The sequence below is a fragment of the Anomalospiza imberbis genome, chromosome 5 (assembly GCF_031753505.1).
Source record: "Anomalospiza imberbis isolate Cuckoo-Finch-1a 21T00152 chromosome 5, ASM3175350v1, whole genome shotgun sequence".
Lineage (NCBI taxonomy): Eukaryota > Metazoa > Chordata > Aves > Passeriformes > Viduidae > Anomalospiza > Anomalospiza imberbis.
In genome coordinates, this window is record NC_089685.1 from 38359335 (window position 1) to 38384182 (window position 24848).

At 43.4% G+C, this 24848-nt stretch overlaps 2 protein-coding genes across 6 annotated transcripts in view; both read right to left on the minus strand.

The window, feature by feature from the left end:
• Window positions 1–7464, minus strand: part of PAWR (pro-apoptotic WT1 regulator) — a 67007-nt gene extending 59543 nt beyond the window's left edge. The window contains exons 1-2 of one of the 2 annotated variants that reach the window (XM_068190295.1): window positions 7332–7464; window positions 5975–6614 (exon numbers count right to left, since the gene is read on the minus strand). In XM_068190295.1, coding sequence (XP_068046396.1) covers window positions 5975–6445 — 471 coding nt within the window. In that variant the 5' untranslated portion in view covers window positions 6446–6614; window positions 7332–7464. Of the gene's footprint in view, window positions 1–5974; window positions 6615–7018; window positions 7133–7331 lie in introns of those variants that run through there. The other variant, XM_068190293.1, reaches the window with a different exon arrangement.
• Window positions 7465–20771: 13307 nt separating this feature from the next.
• The window catches only part of PPP1R12A (protein phosphatase 1 regulatory subunit 12A), a 112580-nt gene continuing 108503 nt past the window's right edge, over window positions 20772–24848 (minus strand). For all 4 annotated transcript variants that reach the window (XM_068190300.1, XM_068190297.1, XM_068190298.1 and 1 more), the window contains one exon: window positions 20772–22909. In XM_068190300.1, coding sequence (XP_068046401.1) covers window positions 22823–22909 — 87 coding nt within the window. In that variant the 3' untranslated portion in view covers window positions 20772–22822. The remainder of the gene's footprint in view (window positions 22910–24848) is intronic.

Sequence of the window (24848 nt, forward strand, 5' to 3'; positions counted from 1 at the left end):
ACTGAGCTTCAGCTACACAAATTTTCTCCCCACAGAGGTGAAACAGTATCTTTGTAATCTTCCGGTGTCAGTGAACATTGCTTCCACTGGACATACACTTTCCTTTTTGCCTTAGCTGCAGAAGAAGATCCCTGCTCAGACAAGTCAGCCCTTTGTCTCATATGTTTGACTTCCAACATTTTCAAGTTACCTGCTCCTGTACTTGTAGAAGGTGGTACTGAAGTGACCAGCACTGGTAGACCACAGCACCTCCCAAAGCATCTTCCCAAGCAACCTTACTCACCAGTTCCCAGGGCAGCCTGAAGTCTGCTCTCCTTATGACCATTTTAAACTTGATTCCTTCCTGGTCACTGTGGCCAAGACAGCCATCAATCACTCCACTCCACTCACAAGCCCCTCTCTTATGAAGGCAACAAATCAAGAAGGGCACTTTTCCGAGCCAACTCCCTTAGCATCTATATCAAAAAGTTATCCTCCAGGTGTTCTAGAACCTGGACCTGTTTGGTGCTGCCAGTTAACATTTGGCAAGCTGAGATCCCCCGTAAGAGCAAGAGTGGCTGATTTACAGATATCCCTTAGCTCCTTAAAGGATAATTCATCAGTGCTGTCATCCTGGCTGGGTTGACTGTAGAAGATTTCCACAATGAAGTTTGTCCCTTAATCCTTACTCACTAACTCTCAGCTGTGCCACTGCCAACTCCAAGCTCCATACACTCCAGCCCCTCTATTTCCTATATCATCTCTTCACATCATCTTCCCTGCCTGATCTCTCCTGAAGAGCCTGTAATTGTAACACAGCAGTCACAGGACTCATCCCACCAGGTTTCACTTATACCAATGATGTCACATCTCTGGGATTAAGGAAGCTCCTCTTCCTTGTTCCTCTTGCTGTGTGCATCCGAATAGGAATGTTTCAAGTGCAGTTCATTGTAGCCAACACCTCTTGGGGACGACTGATGGACCTAATGAGCACACAGTCCATCAGATTTTGCCATGCAGTTCCATTGCGTATCACAGGCAAACCTGGTTTTCTCCCAGGCTTGCTAGTGATAAGCAATGGAATAGGCACACCAGGCTTGGAAGGTACAGACACAACAATTAGGAAGCTCTACATGGATTCTGGGATTGAAAGTTTTCCAGACTTTTAAGTTTACTAAAAATTTAGTTGTGATTTGTTTTTTTGACAAATAACTTCCAGTACCTGGCTATGTCAGGATATTAAAGCATATTCTTAAACAAAACAAAACTTGAAAAAAATACGGAAAAGCTTATCATGTGCTAATAAAAATTGAAATAAGAAAATATGCCCATTGGACAGGTGTTGTCAGGAGACTTGTTCAAAATCAGAACTCACAAATTCATTAAAAGCAAAAAAAAAAAAAAAAACTGGATATAAACAATCTTAATACAATTCTTCTATCAGAACCTGAAAATGTTTCTAGTCACCCTGCCACATCTGAAGGAAGAACCATAAATGGGATCCTAGTAAGATGTGTTCACTAGACAAAGCCAGCAGGACAATGGTCTAACCTATCATGAATGGTTGTCCAGGTCAAGTAATTTCAGACTTCCACTATAACACTACTACATCTGCATGAATGGTAAGCGTATCAGTCAGATGCAGGGTTTTCTTCTAGTACTTTGAACAACCACTTATTGAGGCTCTTTTTTCCTCAACACACACGAAAAGAAAAAACTTGTTTTACAACACAACTAATGTTAGACAATGGAAAGACACTACCCTCATTAATCTCAAGATATAACATGAAGGCACTTTAATCCTCAGGTAGGGAATCACCAAGAAAGATAATGCTGAAGGCAAACTTCTAATCAAAAGAGCTCAACAGCTAGTATAGGATTCCACTCCTCTCTCTAGTTTCCAGCCATTCAGAGAATGATTTCAATTCCTTTACAACACACACAGTAATTGCTATGCCTGACACATGCAGTACTTAAATTTTCTTGACATTTTTCCAACTGGAACACAGCAACTTTCTGTTAGTCTCAACTGAGCACAGTGGACTCCTCTAGTAGCAGGAACTCTTTTTCCACAGAAAATACTCACTGCTCTGCTTACTTGCAAGGCTGTTGTTCAGTATGACACCTACCAAGCACCACATATGCACTGCCTTCTAAATACACAGGCAGACTCCTGACAGGGAGCCATCGGTGGGGATGCAAAAAGCTGTATCTTTACTGCTGTTCATAAGACAAGAGATGGCTGAACATCCTTTGCAGAGTGCCTATTTGAATCACCTCCACCTTTCACTCCAGTATTTCCCAGGAACAGGTCAGGAGACTGTTGTGTCTCTGGTCTGGCAGCCTCAGGTACAAAATACACAAATCAGTGTTCCTTACACCTTTTAAAATCGTTCATCACTATGTTATTAACAAAAGAAGACTTCCCAACTTAGATGACTTCCATCTGGTTAAGTAAGAATGTGAACTTTATCTATACTGCACACGTTACATAAAATCCATATATACAACTGTCCTTCCTAAATTAACCAAGATTTTGATTACATATACACCTTTTTTTAAAAAAGTCACCACAAAAATATTTGTTATTCTCCATTTTGAAGTTCAGAAAAAAAACCCAAAAAAACCTTACTCACACAGCTATACCAGCATAATTCTCAAATGTAAAGTTACAGAAGTAAAGCTGCAGCTTCACCAGCACAGCATAGCTTGCATGGAGCTGGACATAATTATTATAACAATACAAAACATAACTCTCATCCTTTATATGGATCCTCACAAAGCACTGTCAGTAAATAATAGGAGCTCTGTGTTTCTTATGTAGGCATTAGCACAACTGTAAATGAGAAATGTTGCAATTAAACTCAACACCTGCATCAAGTGAGTACCTGCAAACTGAGAAACGCATTCCAAACATAATTAAAAATGGTTATAAAATTTAATATTTAAGGAAGATAACATACATAGTAATGGTAATTGCATATAATTCAGTTACCTTTTACAACCTGAAGAATTGTTATGAATTAACAAAACCCAAATCCCACAGCACTTAATATTTAGACCAAATCCAACTTTCAAGAAATTACTTTATGAGCACTGAAAGGAAAAACATTTTATTTCCAAAACCATTTTCAAAAGTCACCATTTTACCTGAGAAAGTAAAAACCAGCCCTTACTTTTATCCTGGTAGTCTCTAAATACAAAGCATTGTCAACTTCCTACATGTCACCATCTGTTTTCACAGCTTCCACTGTGGTTTCTGTCCTCCACCAACATCCACACAAAATACACTTAACACACAGTAAGAACTGCCCTTTTACCTTCCCATTGAACAGGAGAGAATAGGAGAGAAATTAATCATTAATAAGTAATCTGCTAACATTCTTCGTGCCTCTTTCAAGATAATTTAGGAGAACACAAATTTTTCTTATTCTGCCATCTTTCCTATCAATAAATTCTCCAGCTGCACTGCCAGTGAAATTAAATCCTACTCCTTTGGGGTAAAAACTATTTTTGTATTCAGTTTTGGGCAGAAAAGCATTTAGGAGTGCATTTTTTCAACAGGTACCTATTTTCATTTCAGAAGATCTTACTGGTCTCCACCACAGTGGTATGATGATCATAAAGGGGAGGTATTTAGCACAAAATGTCTACTTCAATTCTTACAAAAATTATTTTCTTGAAAAATAAGACAATGAAACACCCAGCAAAGCTCTAAAACAACGTCTCCTGAGAAGTAATTTTAAAACATACACCATGAAGAGCTACAAGTGGTAAAATTCAGGGTGTACTACCAAGTCACTATGTATTGACTGCACAGTAAAGCTATGCCTGGCATCAAGCGAGAAAGACAGCAAGAAACGGGAGTGTTGCAGATTACTCCAACAAGCCATCATCTATATCACAGCCTTCTTTTGTCTGAGAACTTCAGCTGACCAGCTTGAATCAATACTTTAAAACATTTTCTCATGACCACAGAGCTGTATGAAAGACATGACAAGTAAATAGTCTGCAAAGCATTAACCTGTAAGTAGGTACTCACATTTGACACTGGAGACTGTTTCTGAAGCTGTTCGCTACCAGGAATGATCTAGTGTTCCCTAGCTAAACAATGCTCAGGAATGCATGCGGCAATGAATAAAAACCTTTAAGAAAGGCGAAATACTGAAAAGAGATAGCTCTGTGTAAGTATATACTGGTAAAAAATGCAACACTTACTAGTAGCAGGCTTCCCCAATAACACACTGTACAAGAGTTACCTACAGTTATTAAAATTTGATCCCAAAAATGTGATTAAATGCTTAATTGCAACTTATAGAAGCAATTACTGTAAAGGTACAAGAAGTTTCCAAGAAGCGCCAACAACGTGGCAACACTCAGCAAAGTTTAGGGAGCAGGTGAGAACTCATTTCTCAAGGCCTAAATATGTTACCCTTAATACATAAAGATACCCTTAAAAATGCAGCAAATTCAAACAGGATTCTAATGGCTGCAGAGCAAGGAATGTGTTTTCCTGGAAAGCAAGAAACATTTTGAGTAATACTTTAACAAAACAAACAAATAGAAACCCCAACCACAACCAAACTCACCAAACCCCAAATCACACCATCCAAAAACTACCACAGGAACAGCAGTTCAAAAAACTATTAAAACTATTTCAAAGAACTGGGATGTTAGTCTCAAAGAGCAAAAAGAAACCCACTGCTCAAAACCAACCAACCAACGAGAGTACAACTATGGACAGGGTACACAACAGAAACCCCTAAAACACCATATCATATCATACAACACCTGCTGCAATTTGCAAAACCATTACTGACTGGGCTAGGATTAGCTCACTTAGAGAAGTAAAGATGCAGCATTTTAAGGTTCCTATAAAAGGCACAAGGGGCAGGTATTAAGGTATTTAAGGAGGGGTCCATATAAAACAAACAAGGTACAGTCTGTGAGGCTTGCACGCCCAGAAATAAAAAACTAAAAGAACTCACTTGTATTCACCGCTTTACAAAACAATGATACTGAAGACCTATGCCAAAACTCTTTGCCTCAAACTAAAGAGTATGCAAATAATTGTTTTCAAAAACCACAGTTATAAAGATTTCTACTGTTCCTGAAACTCATTTCTCAACCTTCCAAGACCACCTCACATGAAAGAGTGTGAAAGTGCCTAGGATGTCACAAGCAAGGGTTAGTAACTTCAGGTGTTAAGAACACGATTTCATCTTTTCCTGCTGCGTCAGAAACAAAGACCTTAAATTTTCTAGGCCTACTTTAATAATCCATAATATTAACCAGAAGAACTACAATTTTTTTTCTATAAAAATATGGTGATCACCATTACTAGTGCAAAACTGTAGACAGAAATCCAACTCTGTTCAGTTTCCTGTGGCCTTTCTTATTAACTGCAAAACAAGCTAAAAGCTTAGTTATCATTCTTCTGAATTCCTCTAGGAGTATTACAAATCAATGCCAGATTTTTATACTAGTAGCAAACCGCAGAGGACAGTGGTGTTGGCTGATAAAAATATCTTCCTCTGCCTCAAAAAAATGCTCTTCAAACCACTACATTTTTTCCAGTGCAGGAAATTCTTCTGGGTTCCAAACTGAGTAATATTTGCACCTGAACATCTACTCCAACCCGATAAATCAATTTTCTCTCATTACTATTGTTTCGACCATACTTTAACAGGCACGTGTCTCAGTTTGATCCTCCAAAAGGTTTGAACTTGCTCTCTGTCGACAAGAAACTACGAAAAAAAAAAAGGCCGCAAGTTACGACAGGTCCAATTTCTGAAGGATAAATGACACCTCATCTGTCCGTCGCTTGGGATGCCGCCCTGCCCCGACCCCCGCGCAGCAGGCGCGGCCCATCGCACTGCTGCTCGATGGGGAGCCCAGGCACGGGCGGAGCGCGCTCGCCAGCAGCAGCGGGGCTGCGCCCGGCGCCCCCAGCGGCGGCTCCGCTGCGGCCGCGCCACCCCCGGTCCCCGCTCACCTCGGCGGCCGGGATGTTCACCACACCTGTCGACCTCCTCTTCTCCCTCAGCTTCCTCTTCTCGATCTGCCCCTTCCCCTTCCTGGCGCTGGGGCCCGAGCTCTTTCCCTTGCCGGCCAGCTTCTCCTCGCCCTCGGGGGAGCCCGGTGCGGCGGCGGGCTCGGCCCCGCGGCTCCCGGCGAGAGGCGATGGCGGCTCCTTGGCGGCGGCGCCGCGGCCCAGAGCGGCGCTGGCGAGGCTGACGCAGTTCAGCGCCCCGCCGGCGGGGGGCGCCGCGCGCTCGGGGGGCAGGTTGTTGTTGTTGTTCAGCTCGGCGGAGGGGCCGCCCCCCGCAGGACGGGGCTCCCCCCCGCCCGGTGCGCCCGGGGCCGGCGGTGCCTGCTTCGCCCGCATCTTCTCCCGCTTGGCTTTCCATTCCTCCAGAAAGTCCGTGGTGCTACCCCCGGCGCTGCGGTAGCCGCCAGTCGCCATGTTCCCGGCGGGCTGGACGGCGAGAGCGCCCCACCAGCACCGCTGCCGCCGCCCGCCCCGAGGCGGCTCTGCTGCCGCCCGGAGAGGAGAGGTCCCGGCGGGTCGGGCGGGAGAGACGGGGGCGGGAGAGTCGGGGGCGGGGAGAGAGGCTCGGAGTAGCACAAACACCCTGGAGAGAAACAAAGGGGGTACGTGAGCCGTCCCGCCGCACTGCCCATCCCCGTCCCGCCGCCTCGCGAACTCCCCGGGAAGCCCCCGACCCCAGGGGACGGGTCTCCATCACCGGCCGCCCTCGCACGCTCGGCTCCCACGGCTCGGACCGCGGCGCCCGGCCCCGGCGAGGCGCCCCTCGCTCCCCGGGGCTCCCCTCACCCCTCGGCGCGGGGCCGCCCGGCAGTACCCGCCTCCTCCGCCCGCCCGCTGCGGCCACGACGGCCGCGCAGCGCCGTCCCATGCCCCGGGCCATCGGGTACCATCCCCGAAGCCGGTGCCATCCCCCCGCCGCCCGCTTGCCTGCCCGGGGAGCCGCGTTCCCGCGCGCAACAGGGCGGGGCGAGCGCGGCCGGCGCTCACCTCCCGCCCGGCGGGGCCGCGGCTCGGGCGCTGCAGAGCGCCGGCGGCACCAGGTGAGCGGCACCGCCTCCCGCCGTCCCGGAAGGAGCGGTGCGGCCCCGAGCCTTCCCGAGCTCCCTCCCCTTTCACCATCGCGGCGCGGACACAGCCGAAGCCAGGGCGGAAACTGCCGAGATGGCCCCGACAATGGGGTGAGGGCGGGGAGGCCCCGCCCGGCCCGGTGCGCGCCGCGACCCGACCGCCCCGGCTGCCGGCCCGCAGCGGTATCCTGGCACCTGCCCCGGGCAGCGTCGGTGCGGGAGCGGACACGGACCTCGGCGCTCCCGACGAGCGGCAGGAACGCAGTGGGGATGCCCGGGTCCGGACGACGCCGGCCTCGGCCGCACTTCGCTTCCCCGGCGGCTTAAACGGAGGGCGGGCGGGGGCTGCCGGAGCCCCGCCAGGAGGGGCCGGAGAAGGCGGTCTGGTGTCACACCCCTCCGCGGGAGCTTCGCCAAACCCGCCCCGCACCTGCCGCAAAGCCTCGGCTGAAGGGCCCCGACGTGCGGCCGCCTCCCGCGGGGCAGGTGCCGGGCTCGGCCCCGGGGCGGGGCGGCTCCGCGGCACCGCCGGCCGCTGGCACCGCCGGCGAGCCGAGAGCCGCGTGCGGAGCCCGGCGCGGTCAGCCCGCGGCTTCGCTGTCATCGGGGACACGCCGCGCTGGGACGGGAGCGCCGGCTTGGCCTCAAAGCGTGGTGCCGCCGCCGCGCTGTGCGGCGGGGTCGGAGCACGGTGGCAAAGAGCCCGAGGTCAGCGGCTCCCGCAGCAGAATGGCTTCCTCTGCGCCGCGCCGGTGCTGGGCAGGCTGCTGCTAGCCTGGTGGAAGTTCACTCCCGGGGGCGGAAGGTTGGGAAAGATCCTGTGTTTTCCTGACGTTACAAGAAGCCAGGATTCAAGGGGTTTCCGCCAGTCATGCTGCAAAGACTTGACAGATGTCTCGTTTATAAATAATAACAGCCTTCCGTGGGGAAACCTGACTGGGTTAAATGTTAGGGAAAACGATCATGCAAGGACCGCGGTGGGAGCATGTGCTCTCTGTTGAAGAGCTTATGTAGGTGATAAGATGGGTAAACCTGCACGGAAAACTCAGCTTTTTTTGGTTTGCCCGAACTCACTATGTCTTTGTAGCAACCTGGAAATTGATCGCGGTACTTTTGAAAATCACAGCTTCCAATTGACTTGTGGCTTGCTTAATCGTGCTTTATGAGTGGTATGCTGAGGGAAAGGAGTGCCACCTTTCCAGCTGGCTCAGGACAAGATACAAGCTTACATCAGTCTGAGGAAAGCCATATAGCCTGGATTTACCTAGCTGAGAGCACATGATCACCTTTTCTCCACTTTTCAGATTCAATCCTGAACTTGTCCACCTAGTTAATAAAATTCTGTAGTACATCAGAATATAAACTTTGCAGGGATTTTTGGTTTCTTTTTACAGAAAAAAATATATATAGGTGATAGGGACAAAAAATATCCAGCAAAATGGAGCTCCAAGTATCTGCTGCTAGGCTCTCTGCACAATGTAAATAACAGGATTAGTCCATGTAGCCACTTGTGCCTTAAATAAGCCACTACCTTGTTCTCTTTGACAGCAGTGGGCACAGTTTCACCCTGCCAACCTTCTCTGCCCTTCTGATGATCATTCATTTACTTGGACTTTTCACTGACCTCATATTTGATTTCTGCTCTGGTTTGGATTTAGGGGTATTTCTGGTGTAGTGGTTGGTTTTGAAGGGGCATTTAAATGTTCATATATGTGGAAGTAAAGGTGCAGTTTCATTACTGCAGACAAAACCTCTTATCTTTCAGGCCAAGGGAAAATCCCCAAACAAAACCAGCTAGTTATTCAGTGTTGGCTTGGAAAGCTGTAAATAGGCAGAAAAATAGATGGTAAAAACATAGTTGTGCTACCCTTTACTGCTCGGCAGTACAAAATAAGTAAAGTTGGTCCTAACAGAAGTTTTGACTAAGCACTCTCTCAAAGAAAAAATTCTTACCTGCACTCTTATCTGTAGAGTTTTTAAATTAAACAAGTACTCAATTGTATTTCTAGAAAACATAATCTAGAAAAAGGATTTCTGATACGAGTTCTTGTCTCTCCTATCATGTAATTTTTTTCCCATTTATACAAGGAAGAACTTTTCTTGAAAGAATCATGTAACTGTGACAATAACAGTATTTCACCCTCATTATTACACACCATGAGCAGCACAGCTGGCCAAATATTAGCAAAAAAGTCATATTAGAAAGTTGTTACTTACAGCATGTTGTGTATATTGAGAAATACAACAATGTGTTTTAGTTCTTAGGACACCCTCAGTTCTCTGTTACCCAGGTCATGCCAGCTGCCCCTTGAGCCCCTCTCTCTGTGGCAATATGTAGCCGCTAGCAAGGCTTAGATGTGCTTGCCCTGCTTCACGTCCCATGTGCCCACCTTTTTTATGTGTAGGAGCTGACATGTCCAGGCTTTAGCTGCACCACTGCTGTTGTTTTTTTTTTCTCTCTACTGTAAAAAACTTTGTGAGGTTGTGGGGGGGGGGGGGGAGGGTGTTTTGTTTTTTTGGTGGGTTTTTGTTCTGTTTTGTTTTGGTTTTTTTGTGCCAAAAAGGCTTTGTTTGCTTTATAGTCTGTTATAAATTAACAGAAGTTACTTTGTGGTGAATGAGGTTGGGCTTAAGTGCCCAATACAGAAATGCTGACTGTCAGATGTTTGCATCTCAATAAGGTTGTCTGTGCTGGAGAGCTTTCAGGGATAAAGTCCCAAATAGTTTAAGTATCACGCTGCATGTTTTCCTCTGCCACAAGGGAGAACAGCTTAATAGCTTGCAAATATTTTTAGAACAACACTTTTCTCTTTTCATACAAAGGAAAAAAAATCTTCAGGATATTCTTAAGTCCTAGAAATACAATTCATTTGATTAGCTATGTTTTAAACTGGTGTAATGATAAGGGTCCTTAAGCCTTAAGACATTGGTTTTTATATATTCTGGAATGAGATTCTTCCCTAGAGGTAAAATTACCACCAGGATTGGGTAGGATGGTTTTGGTCTCCTTTGCCATGGAAAAAAATACTTTGTTTTTTAATTTAGAGTAAAATCCATGATTCATTCTTAAAATCACAAGGAAATGAAGTGCCTTTTGGGGTTGGGCACTTCAAAGTTGCCTCCTTTGTAAAGGGTTGCAAGCTGCTTCAGATCTTCATAATTTCTTCTAGAGATTAAACCAAATTATCCAACCTTATTAATGTTCTGAATTCAAGTTTATCTGAGCCATAATCTTTTCTGAAGTGGCAGTTTTCAAGAGCTGGAAAATAAAATAGTGAACATAATAGCATATTAATGGCTGAGGAAATTAAGGACAACATCCAAATTCCTGCCCAATGTCTGTTTACTTGTTACCATCATGCTCTGAGCTTAGCAAACATTTGTTATATACACTTGTGTTCTGCACTGAAACATTCCCTCCATCTCACCCTCTTCAGCCTCTCTCCCCAAAGTCTCTGTTGAGTTTACTGTGTTCACCTGCCTGATTCTCAAACACACATACTCTTCCTTCTGCTCCAGATTTTACTTTGCCTCTGCCTGAATTTCCATTAAAGTCTTCCACTTGGTGCACCTGTTTACTGCTTCCCATATTGGATCCTCTTTGAAGTTCATTCACTCAGCATTCTTCATCTTTCTTCTCCCTGTCCAAACTTCTACAGTCACATACTTGCTCTACCTGCTTTATCACTCACACTTTATTAAGCTAGGTTTATTTAGCTTGCTCTGATGCTGTTCCACTAAACTTTATCTGTTGCTTTAAATTTTACCTGCTGGATAACCCTCACCCACATCACTTTATCCTAACTAATCCATCTACCTACTTATTTCTGCACTATCTGTCCAGAAATGCTGTTGCATAAAATTGCTGTGACTCGTTGAAATCTTATGGCCATCTTTTTGTAGGAACATCTGTTCTTTTTATCCATAAAATTTCAAAAACCTCTCTTTAAACATTTCATGTTAAATCTCTGGCTGTAACTTCTGTCTAATCTTCCTATAAATCCCCTGCCTATGTTCCATGACATTTCTCATGTCAAATCTCACCTGAAAGTAAAATAGTCCTTAAGCATATACTCCTCTTTTTTAACCTTTTATTGCTAATCGTCTTGGGTGTTTTTGTCTAAAGGCAGGTGAACTGCTATCCCTTTCAATTTAATACCACTTTCTGCTACTTCAGAGCTATGCACACTGTTCTGAGAGGCTTAGCCTATCATCAGGGATTTTCCATTTCCTCAACTTTTCTTGCAGAAATTGATTAAATCATTCTCTTTTCCCCTCGCTACAGATGGGGGCCGTAGTGCTAACCTTCTGTCTAGGTTTTCCTCTCTAAGGCTCTAACAACTCATTATGTTCTAGTTGCTGTAGTCAGTGGTTTAAATGGATTGCTTTCTTATGGTTTGTGTCTGCAAACTTGTACAAATCTGACAATCCTGCTTTTAATGAAATGCCAGTTTTATCCTATTTGCTGTGCTACTGATGGATGGATGCTTAAACCCTTTTTTAAGTGCTAGGGTCCGATTTGAAATCTTATGTGTAAATAAAACAGAGCTTTTTGAAATAGCTGGATTTATCAGGAGGCATTAGCATTCAAGATCAGTCCTAAAGTGCATCCTCTAGTCTTGTTTCTGTGTGTGTTTTACCATTCTTGAACTCTGCTATCATTTCACCAAAAAGCTATGCAGTTTCTTTGAACTAGTTTGGTTTGACAAACTAGTATTGTTTCTTGCAGCAAAGTTTATTCATCTGTCTGATGGAAGAATGCAGTGTCAAAAAGCAAAAAACAAACTGACAGAAGTTTGCTTGATTTTTTTAAGTATTTTATCTTACAGTATGAAAAATTAATGCAGAGATTTCCATCTGTCTCCAGCTGGCAGTTGTTGGATAAGAATGACAGTGGGGATGGGAATGGATTCGGCATCTGTGCAGATGACTTCAGAAGTGTGATGAAAATGTTGTCTGCCATAGTTCCTAGTCTGTAAGAAGGTCTGTTGCTGCTGCTCATGTCCTGCACCATAAGCAATCACTTGGCTTGTCTTACCTCCTTGCTATTTCTGGTGAGGTTCAGCCAGCACAGTTTTGACAGTTTACTGAGCAACTGTGGTACCTATTTTTTTCATCCAAACAGGTGCTTGGAGGGCTGGATTTGAGCAGTGTACCAGGTGAGTATGCCCTAGAGCAACTTGAGGAATAGGGAAAAACAGACACAGAGTCAAAATGTTAAACAGGGAGGTAATGAGGAAGTAGAGAAAAAGCTGATGCTGATGAGCCTCACAGTCCTCAGGAAAGAAGGGAGGAAAAGGTGGGTGCTGTATGCTGTAAGGCAGGCTGTAAGTGTGCTGGGGGACTAGTTTGCAAAAGGCATAGAAGCAATTTCCCTGATGGCAGATCAGTAGGGCCAGAATACGATCACCATAAAAAAGGAGCACTTTTTAAAAAAGCTTTTCCCTACTAAGAAGGAGCCTAGGGAGCATCTTGCAGCAGAGCTCTTCACTATGGCAGATGCATCAAAATTAAAGAATTAGAAAGAAACACAACAAATTGAGAAAATGAAAAACAACAAATTGACAAAGTGAATGGCAGTGATAAAGTAACAGATGGAATTCAGTGTAGGTAGACATAAAGTGACTTGTGTTGGGACAAATTTTCTAAGACACAATACCGCCTGGAGATAGTTGAGCAGCACAGAGTCTGTTGAACTAAAATGCTCCTTCAGATTGCCTGTCTTCTTTGCCATAAGAATTCCAGGGAGCATAACACACCAGAGGCATTGGATTTGGCCATTTGCTGGTTTATTAGTCTAGGTCCAGACTTGCCCTTTTGGGAACGAATAGAGATGCTTTGCTCTCTTTGAATTCTTTCACAAGGGAGAGCTCTCTAGCCTTAAAGGATGTAAGCCAGCCTTGGGTGTTTTCTAGGGCCTGTCTTTGTGCCACATTTTCCTCTCGAGTCCTGAGTTCTTGGGAATACCTTAAATGGGCAGCTGGCCTACCAACATCTTCATTAGTGGAGAGGCTGCCAGGTTACCCACTGCTGTGCCATCTAAGATACTGTCTATCACCTTGGTGATAAAGAGCTGACTGTACCGCTCTGTGTGATATAGAAATATATCCTAGGTGTAAACTAGCTTATAAGATAACCTTATCTGAGTAACACCACCTTTGGTCCTTTTTATGATGTTTCCAGCACCTATGGAGCCTACTCATTCTTTTTAAAGACAGCGCCCTCTGACCATATGCCTGCTTTAGTTTTAGATAGTTCTGCAGAAACAGGGAGTTGGACACAATGATCCTAAATGTCCCTTCCAACTCAAGATACTTCTGTGACCTCTATGCAGCTAGCTCATAAGTTTAAAACATTGTTAAACAGATTTTTGGTCTGTACCAAAGACAATTCTGTTCCTGTCTTTCTGTATCTCCAAATGTAAGCAGGCAAATGAATAATTAGAAACCAAATCCAGTGGTTCCTGGCTCACTGTCAGTCTGTGCCTTGTTGGTACTAGTTACAATACATAATCCTTCAGGGCTGTTGTATTGCGGTTTTGGGTTTTTTTTGTTTTTTAATTAACAGCACTCTAACTCATAAGAATTATTTTGATTTTTTGACAAACCAATACAAAGTCAGTAAAAATTAATTAGGCCTCTTGATTGTCACTGTGTACTTCTTGGTTAAACTTGATTATACCTCATCTTTTTGATCTAACCTTGTTCAGGTGATGAGTTGCACACAGTAGGAAAGTCCAGTGAGCACAAAACTATGCCCCAAAAGAATCATAGTTAAGGCTGAGGGATCTCCTCAGAGAGCTGACTAAGAAGCTTGGCCTTTGCTGAAATGCAGTAGATGATGCATGCAGAATTTAGTGTGATGGCTTTTTACAATGCTTTGTTTGAGTTATCCCTTCACTTGGAGATTATTTTTCTCCTGCAGCACAATATTTCTAGGGCCTACTGTGCTTCATGATACCATAATGAAGTTGCCTTGGAAAAGGAATCAGGCAGATATTTCAGGAATTTAGTACTGGTTATTAGTAGCAATCATCTGGAAGTATCCAAAGCAAATACAAACAACAATCAATCAATGGCAGTGACGTGTCAGTGAGTGTAAGCAGAGGAGGGGGAAGCACTTGAAAGAGTTTAGAGTGATTGTGTATGAAACCAGACTACAAAGGAAGTGAATAGTTTAAAGAACATAAATAAAATATGCGTCCTATTATTAACATTTTGTTGATATTTTATATTACAAAATTTATTTTAATGATACATAGCCATGCTATAAACATTTAGAATAAAAGTTTGAGACTGTGAAAATTGGAACAAAACCTATGTGCCATTGTAATGATTTTATATAAACAAATGTGGACATGCTTAAAAACAAATGTTGTGATTTGCTTATAATACAGGATTTGCTGTTTCAAGATGAGCTTTAAATACATATTTAAAAAAAAGTGTAAAATTCAAAAGTTACTTGAGAGAAGACAAGCTGCATACTTCAGCAAATCCAGAGCCAATGGTCAGTTTGTTTATTCCCTAGCATTAGGCTAGGGAATAGGATGCCAGCAGGCATCCCCTTATGGGTTTGCTTTATTGTAAGACACTCAAAATGAGATGAAGGAAAACTAGGAAACAGTGAATTATGCCTGCAAACACCTTGATGGGTTGAAAATAAGAAAGAAGTGTAAGACCTTTCACTCTGGAAACTGTTTTGAGGTATGGAGCCTATGAAAAATAGTGCTGATTCCTGAGGAGGGGAATAACTGGACTGAGTGGGAACAGGTGACTTTTAGGAGTGGGCTTAGTTTATGGTAAAACCACCCCCTTGCATTACAGATAACCAGAAGTAGGTGGGAACTCATTGGCTGGGTAGAGACATTCCTGCTGGGCAAAGATTATATTATCAGTGGAAAAAAAAAAACGATCCAGTGGTCAGGAAAAAATTAATGGGGTCTTTGAAACCATGCAGGATCTAAGAAGCTCAGGATAAGGCAGTGTGAGGAAAAGGGAGTGGGAGGTGAGGAACAGAGGCTGAGGGAGAGCACGCAGTGTTGAGGCTGCTGCACTGGTGGAGTGAGGAATTGTGGACAGGAGAAAATTCAGCTGAAGACAAGGGGGAGAATGAGCTCTGGAAGATGTAACCAGTTATGAGGTCTGCAGGGGGAGTGAAACAGGAGAGAGAAGTGGCAAATGAGTAGAAAGTGCGAGAAGCAAGCAGAAGGATGGGAGGTGGTCTGAGGGGCCACAAATAGGCAGCAAGTACAAGAAGGACTGAATGAGAGTGCTGGGGTCTGAACGTCCAAAGGGGAGTTTCCATGGTCGGGGTGGCACTCAGGAGCAACTGAGAAAACTGACAGCTGAGGTGAGGGGATGGAGGAGAGGCTGCTCGTTCCAGCAGCTGTGGCATGTCGGTAAGCTTGTAGTGACTTGTTGGTAAAATATGAAGGAGTTCTTGCACTCAGTGCCTGCATGTAGCAATCCTGAGTGCCACTCCCCATGCAAAGGGAAATTTAGACAGTGCTCAAGGTCCTGGGGGAAGTGACTTCGAGGGTCTTTATGGCTATCTCCAGGGATAACAGGGAATGTAATTAGACTTCAAAGCCCTCTCTTGCACAGAAAATAATTTTATATGGTGGCTTGGAAATAGGGCAGAACCCCATCCATGCAGAACTGAGGAGAAAAGGCCAAGGAGATCAGAAAGAGGCGAGTGCCCACGGTATACTGCACCAGAGAAGGGACTGGAGGGAGAGCTACAAGGACCTCCCAGCTTACAGAGCTCTCTGGTCACCCAGCAAAGCAACACACAGGTGATACTGAAAGGGGGCTGAGCAAGAAGGAGTTAACCAGTGTTTCGGCATTACAGCCAAGTGCAGTGCTGCTATGAACCGCTGATTTGACAGCTTTTGACATGGAGGATTACTTTTTTTGCTGTCTCTCTTCTCTGTAGCAGAGCTGTCCTGTGGTGCTCGGTGTCTACTCCCAGTCTGTCTCTTCACTCGGTACGGGAGCGCTCACTGTGCAGGGGTGCGTGCCCGCGCTCACACGGATCCGTCCCGCCAGACCCACTGGCCAGCCCTCCTTGGGTTACAGTTTCTGCCTCCTGATGGAATGGATTTCGGCCCCCCAGCCGAGCCAAGCGCACTCTGCCATTCCCAGGGTGTCAAGCTCCTTTCGCAGGCTTTCAGTATAAGATATTTAAAAGTAGTCCTTGCCGCCTTCAGACTAACCTAGTGCGTTCCTGGTGTCGATGAATTTGAGATTGCTGTTCTCTGCCACGCTTCATCGGTCATACTAGACCTGGCTCAGTTTGCATCAGAGGCAGAGTTTCCTCAAGGCACTGTCGTTTGAGCCATTCCTACGCACGGGTGTCGAGGGCAAAGCGGGAGGGGCAGGCGCAGAAGCCGTGCTGCGCTCCCAGACCAACAGGGAGCGGGCTCAGGCTCTGGCTGTGCCTCGCTGCCTGGCCAAAGCCGGCCGGTACAGCGGCCGCTGTCCTCCCCGGGAGGAGCCCAGGGGAGCCCAGAGGGAGCCGCGGAGGAGTCCCGGAGCAGCCCGGGAGAAGCGAAGCCGTCTGGTGCCACCTCTCGGCCCTGCCGCGCTCGGAGCTCCTCCACGGGCTGGAAACTGACCTCGGTGTCGTCATTTCTAGGCAGAAACTGGTAAAGTAATATTAGCGCTTCAGGAGTATCACTTCCGCTCCTTCCCCCTTACACTTCTGAGTTGTGCCTTTTTTATGCACGGGGCTAAGGAAGCATTACCGAAGCCTGTAGGGAAAGCTCTCTTATTTTCATGAAAAGAGTGGCTGCGGCTGCGGCTGCGGCTGCATTACTGGGCAATTACTTAACATAATGCATCGCCAATAGCCATGGATTAAGTGGGAGGAAAGAACTTAGTCTAATTTGGTGCTTTTCATACAGCTGAAAATAGAGGTGAGCTGCTAACAGCTGAAGAATCACCCACACTATCTGCAGTTGATGTAAATGCGGATTTTTATTTTTAAACAAACTTTTTCATTAAATCTTTCTGGGCAGTGACTAGACTGTGTGGCAAGATGCGTATATTGTGTAATTTTGTGTAGATGTGTATTTTGTACTAGCTGGTGTAAAAACTCATGTTCTTTTCTCTGTCAGACTTGGGGTACAGGCCCAAGTAACCACATACAGAGAGCAGTAGCTTCATTAGCTGCAATGTAGCAATTCCCTCAGATCAGGTCTCTCTTTTCTGGAATTAGAGACATCATTAAAACGTGTATATAAGCAGCCACAAACAAGGGCAAGGACTATTTTCTGTCTGGGGAGAGATGAAGGCAGGGGGAGGTGCAGCAGCCAGCCCTGCTGGGGTCCCACCCGAGGCAGTGCAGCAGGCGCTGGTTTGCTCAAAGAGCAATTAAGCCCAGTGAGTCTCTGCTCCAAGGACTCTGTAGAGCAATGGGGGGCACAGGAAGATGGTACCAAATAAATAAATAGCTTATTTCCCACCATCCACCATATTTCATTGCATTTTTTTCTTTCTTGTTGAGCAAATAAAGCAAAGGGAAAAGACTACACCAGAAGATGAATCGCACTGTCTTGGCTAACTATTCCTGCTAAGCTTGAATAGGTTTGCCAAAACGACGTGTAGAACCCAAGCAAGAAGGGTGAAATAATTAGAGCTGGAATGTGGGGCTTTTGTCCCTGCTGTAATTGTCCCTGGGCCAGATGAGAAACATTAGACATCCAACAGGTGATGTTTTCAGATGAAAGAACTGAACAGTTCCTCCTTTCTCTAAAGGCTACATACTTTTCCTATCTAATCAGTGATACAAAATGGGGAGGTGCTGACACAAGCAGGAATAGCTGATTACCTCATCAGTATGGCAGCAGGTCTCCCTTTTAAGTGAGCAATTAATTGTAAGTTTGGGAGGTTTTGTTTTGCTTTATAATTCTGTGTTTGGCGCAGGAACCTGCAGTCACCTGTCACGTAAGTTCTAGTCTTATTTTACATCTATATTGAGGCCGAGCAAAATATTATTTGCTATTATTCTCTAACCAGCTCCACTGTGGCTCCTGCAATCAAAACAAATGTAAAGCAAGCAACTCCAGTTGCCAGCATTTTTTCACTCATGTGGCTTTGATTTAAGAACTTGAGGAAGCTGAATCACCACAGCTAAATGTAACAGTGTGTACATAACCATGAATAGCAAGAGCTGCTTCTGAAAAACTTAAAGAGCATTTCTTCTGCTCCCCAGCAGACTGGCTATCCCTATGTGGGAAAAAAACCTGTAATTTCACAGAGGTGACCAGCAGAGCTGCAACAGAACTGTTCAACAGAATCTCTAAAGCAAGTGGGAAAGCAACCCCCTACAATGCACTGACAATTGTTTCTTCTGTCTCTTTCAAAGTACCCTCCCCCAAAAACTGTGTAATGGCTGTGGAGTTTTGTTGGGTTTTTAAAATGCGTATTATATAGTGAATTTGTGTCATGCTTTGTTGTAACAGTCCTCTGGATTGTAACTGCCAATTAAATTTCATCTAAAAAACATTATTAATCCCTCAGTTGCACAATTAAAGTGCTGTCATTAACTACTGGCCACACTATACCATGTCAAGTTAGAGAAAACTGAAGGTACTACTAAAAGGTGAAGAGTGACTCTAAGTGTAACTAAAAATGAGGTTGCTTACACTTTCCATACTGCACAGGCTTGAAGCCTCAGCTGCCAAGAGCCCTTGCCCACTCTTCCTTCTAGGGAGGCCCAGCCTGGAGCGTCCCAGGACCGAGAGCTGCACCACATTTCAGCGTGGCAGATTTGGCCGCCTCCATTTATACTTCTGTCACAAGACCACAAGCAGCAGGGCAGAGACAAAAGGGTCCATGTTCCTTTCTTGAGGAGCTGATGTGCTACTGAGATGAGTAATACCTCAAGATGGTCATAAAAGAACAGTAAAGAGCCAGCTGTGGGAAGTCAAGACACTTCCAGGATCACCAGATCAAGTACAAGTCAATGTAATGATTATTTCCATACTCAGTTTAGAAATAAATTAATACCTCATTTGAACAGTGTTATGAGCCAGCAGTGAGCTGTAACTCATACTGTTGGCTGCACTGGACATTTCTCTGATCAGGAGTTTGGATGAGATGGGGCCTGGCATTAAACTCTTCACTTGGGGCCAATTTTGTTCTGATGCCACCATGCAAACCACTTATTTTCTGACATGGTCTTCCTTTCCTAGTCTGACATCATGGTGTACTTCTTCCTCACCCCCTGTTCTTTTTTGGTGTAGATTTCCTGTCTACCATTATATTTTGGCATTATGCCTTCACTCTTGACTATAAACCTCATGGTTGTGCCAGCTATCAGGGGTATGAGCCTTCTCAGATGGAGTCCATTTGTGTGTGACAGAGGTGAAATAATTAAAATTTCTCCCTCAGCACGCATCTCCTAAGGCAGGTATCTTCAGAAACCCAAAAGCATGCTTTTTTCCTTGTCTAAAACATATGCAAGTAACTACTCTTCCTAAAATAGAAATGAGAGGACCCTTGTATGGCAACCCATTTGCCCTTATGGCAGCAAATGAACAGTGGCCAGGAGTACTGGACAGGTAAGATTAATACCAGTTTAATGTTCATGTGAGCACAACCCAAGCTTAGCTAGGGCAGTATTTCTAAATGAGTGAATCCCAAGATTCACATTTTGTGCTTGGTGCTCAGTAAACAAACGCATTAACCTGCACACTGTGAATTGTAGCTGTGCTTTTTGGGGAGATGGCAAGGAAACAGCAAATGTTCCACTGCAGTAAAGCAGTATGTTTGAGGAATTAGGAAGGTTCAGAGGAAATTGTTTATAAAAGAGACAAGGTGGACAAGAAATGAAATTCCAGCTCCTGAGTTTTTCCTTCTAGGTAACTGCTATTGTTTGGAGCCACGAAGGTCAGGCGGTCCTTATACAGCCATGCTTCCTGCACTCTCCTCCCACTTAAGCATACTGCACTCCTTCCTCCTCCCCAGGTTATGGCTCCCTCCACAGCTAGAGCGGTTCTGGGCAGGCCATTTGCCTCTTCACTCTCCACACCTGCTATTTCCATGCCTCTGTTTTTGATGTTAATTCTGGACACAGAGATCCCTTTCCACATTGTGACAAGTCCCCTGAAAATCAAAGTTGCTGGTTTGAATTACCATTTAAGGCATTAGTCATTTAAGGAAGCTTGTCAGAGTCACCAGCCAGCAAATAATATACTTCTTACATGCAAACAGTCTCCCAAATAATAAAATAGTCTTCCACAACCCATTTTTCTCTCTGTTGTAGATAGATTTTCTGGGGATGTAATGGATCTTCAACACAATCAGGAACAATAAGACAATGACACAAGTTTAGCAATTGCTTTGTGAGATTAGGTTAATATCATGTAAAAAATGGTTCTCAGATTCTGCACACAGAAAGGTTTATGTAAAATATATAAACATTTGTCCAAGTTGTTACAGATTGCATAAATATGGCATTTTTACTGTTGCATTTACAGATGTGCATGTACAATGATGTGCAAATAATCACAATCTGATTACAATCTTTGAAAGGTACTTGAACCTTGCATCCAAGTAACGCAATGAATGAAAAATGCCCACCAAAGAATTTAAATAGCAAAGTTTAACATGGTTTAAATTCATAACAAATTTCAATGTCTTATCAGTAAAACTTTCACACATTTAAAATATTTTGTATTCATTTTATTTGTATATGTCAAAATACATTTTTTTTTCCAAAATAGTGGGTTTTGCAACTAGTTTCATGCAGATACAAGGTCTGCTCAGTACTACCAATAAAATCAATATAGCACAGTAGCCATTCATTTTTTTAGATATAAAGAATAAATAACCTAAATATAAAACACTAAAATATTAGAAACACGTATTTAATCATTCACAGGCACCCAAACTTTACCAAATATAATCCAGAATATGCCTAACTGTCTTGTAACAGAACTCAATATGTTGCAGCCATTCAATTCTTTATGTTAGCATAAGACAATGGAAGTCCCTATGGTTCAGACCCACCTCTCATACAGATCAATTACAATAAGATATCTCAAACTATCCGTGTACCTTTAAAATCAAAAATCCTGAGCTTGGTAGTAAGAGCATTACCTTACATCTTCAAAAAACCAATCAACAGAGAGAGGACATCATGTCTTCCTTACCAAAACATATCCCACTCCTGTAAAGCTAACCCTCCCTCCCCCCCAAGTAGGCAGTAGGACACAACCTTTTTAAATGAAGGGGTACAAATTCACATTTAATATAGTATACAATATAATCAATAATACAATAACTACTACAAGCTTTATAATGTACAATTTGTTTTAATGGCTGATCTGTTCAGTGGTTTTAGGCAATAAACTATGTGCCAATAGGATGTCATATTTTGAATGGTTTAGTGAAAATATAAAAGCTGTTCCTAACAAAAATGATCTTCACTTAAGTACTTTTTTGTTTTTAAAGGCCACTGAAATGTATAAAATGGTCTGACACGGTGTTATCAAATTGGATGCCTTCTCACATGGCAACAACAGTGCATATAAACATTATTGTGAGTGTAATGGGTTATGCTTTTCAAATGATTTAGTACATTACTTTGGCTAGCACAACAGTTTTGGACAGCACTCAGATAAATACAGGTATGTGAAATGTAGTGAAGCAGTTATATTTATGCATTTTTTTATTATGGTGAACACTATCAAATGAAAAAAAAAGGGACAAAAAGATAATAAAGTTTTTATATAGTTTAGACCTTTTGTAAAGATAGGGCTCCATACAATGTACAATGTCTAAATTCTTTATACCATAAAAATTAACGAACCTTGTTAAACACACTATTCTGGATAGCCTAATTTGCATTAACAGACATTTGCAATAGGGAAATATATTCAAGCATGCCACGTGGTGGTCTGAAAAATCAAACCAGTACACATTTATATATACAGCATCACTCAGTACCTGCTCAAATGAATGTGACGATTACAGGATCTAACGTCTTTCACTACAAACTTCTTTTTTTTCTTTTTTTTTTAAAGTGACCAATAAAGGCAGAAAACAGGACTCTTAAAATATTTCTAGTTTCAACTGACTTTTAAAGCATTTTGTATAGGAAGTAAATGCATATTGCACAAACAGTGAAAGCAAATGTTCCACCAAACATCTCTGTTCCAGGTGGTTGGACAATACAACTCTAGTTAGCTACACAAATTATGTAATTTAAAAGGGTGTGTGGTCTCTGCAAATGGTAAAGCTGTGAAAACACTGTACAAGAAAATCTGGTACACAAAAAATTAGAAGGGAAAAAAATCCAAACTTAAATCTTTAAGAAAAACTGAGTATAGGAAAAAAATGGGAATTGTGGCACAACAAAAACATTATTGAGTAACTGTCATCTGTGAGAGCTGAAAGCTTTTGTTGATGTAAAGTGTTTATGTACAACTAAGGCTTACTGGTTAAATATCTGAGGCGTATCTGGCCTTGAATACTTTCCTTATTATGCTGTGGCTGTAAACAAGATTTCGCAGTCATTTTATCTTCTCAGCAGCTGCATTTTAACAGAAACAATGATCTTGATACAAAAAAACACACAGGTAAGAGGGTGTTTGGCAGGATATCTGAAAATGACAGTCTCCAAAGGATCTTCCCACACTTCCAGTGACTGCCATACCATGGTCCACTGGAGTTACTAGTGATGTGCAATACCGTTACTTGCTGCTGTAGTAAACCTTTTATTTGGAAAGTTTGCTTATAACTCTGATCAAGGCCCCATTTTCATCTTTTAGCCTCTGGTTGTCTGCCTTCAGGTCTGGTAGCATCTATGAAAAATGAAACATGGTGGTTATTTGCTGTTACACCCCAAGTAAAAGCAGCAAGACTAGACAAGGACTATGAGTCAAAATCTTTATTCAGCTTAAGTATCCTGGCAGTTCTCACACTTCACATCAGCAGTTCAGAAAAATCTCCCCTTTTAGCATGATACATTTAAGGGTTAGAGATTAGAAGTTTTCATTTGCTTGGACTAGATGCACTAAAACTCAGTGGTGCAGATGACCAGCCTCTGACAAAAGCATTTATAGTAGCATGAGGAAAGTAATGAAATACTTCAAATTCCAGGGGGGAGGAAGGGGGCAGGGGGAAATTAACTGCCAACAAATTAAAGAGGCTTGTCTATACTGCACTTGCAGAGTTTCAAAAAACATGCTAAAAACATGCTGTGGCTAAGCATCTCTACCACTGTGCCCTTGGATGATTTCATCCTGATCAGATAGAGTGTGATTCAGCTTGTTAGCTCATAGCATTAATCCTCCAACCACTTCCCAAGTCATGTTGAAGCACACATCCTGTAATTTGAGATCATGTCCCTAAATAGCATAGTTCACACAAGATCAGATCACTGAAACAGATCACAGCAACACCAGGCTACACACTCAGGCAGACAGGTTAGGGAACAGCAAGTTATGGCTGCCAAAGGAGATAGGTGACACAAGCACAAAAGCTGCAAGGCAGAAGCCAAATGAGGTGAGAGTTGGACTGGATCAGATAGGAAAGGAGGACAAGTCAGGGCACAGAGGTTGGTACTGGGAGAATTCAGCTTCCAGAGAAACCAGAAAATATCTCAGCACTTCTCTGTACTTACATTCACACACTGATAACAAACGACCTATCACACTCACAGCTAAACTACACCTATGGATTGTAGCAGGGGTTTCACAGAGGAGGTAACAGCCTATTCCTGCACAGTGGTTACTCAGTAACCTCAAATGCAAGTGTATGCAGGAAGTTCAGCTACCAACCTAGGTAACAACTGTTACCCTATTCTTCATTATTTTCTTGGCACTAGTTTATTTTCATTTTATTTAAGCAAAATTATACTTTCAATCCCATTATATTCAGAACATTATGGAATGAATGGAATAGAAAGAACTAGGAAGTTTAAAAATGCAGGGTGAATTAACTGTGCACTAGAGGTTCCATTTCTACATCTCCCGTCCACACTCACTTCACTGAACTGCAGACTCTTTCACAGTGAATCACGATGGTGAACTGAAAATGACTGAGGTTGTAGATCTCTAGTTTATTTCCCTGCAAATATCAAATTATGTGAAAGAAAGTTGACAGGAGATCATAAGAAGGAAAAAAGTGGTCTCTACAATTAGAATAGTCAAAAATCATTCAGCTATCCTTGATTCCAACTGTTTTATGGATGAGCCTAGGGAAAGCCACCTAAGTTGAGCTCTTTAGAGTCACAGGGAAGCTTACAAGTGAGAGCTGTGCTCTGAACAAAAACAGCTGTAAAATGCTGATTACTTTCAAAAACTATGTAAATATGTTTGAAATTGGGCAACATGAGTGATCTTTTTGCAATTGTCAAGCATTATTGTTTAAGTCTGAGCTGTAAAAAATAACTACTGTTGTCCAAGATAGGGGTCATATCCAGATAACATGCATGTGTCTGCAAACAACGGAACGGCCATTTGTTCAGGCAAACCAACCAAAAGCTTTTCTTCCTCCTTTTCATTCTGCTACAGATTTTATACCAAAAGTATTGGGTGAAACCACAACAACCCTCATCTAGCCATGCACAGGGAATCAAGGGAGTCTGGTTTTGTACTGGTTAAATAGGTACCTTGAGTAGTGTTGTGTGTGCATTCCAATGAAGCCTCAAAATAAATCCAGGAATGTCACAGTCCTCTTTCACCCTACTGAGTAGGGAGGGAGCTGCAGCCCAGAATGGTTAATTACACAGAGACAGAC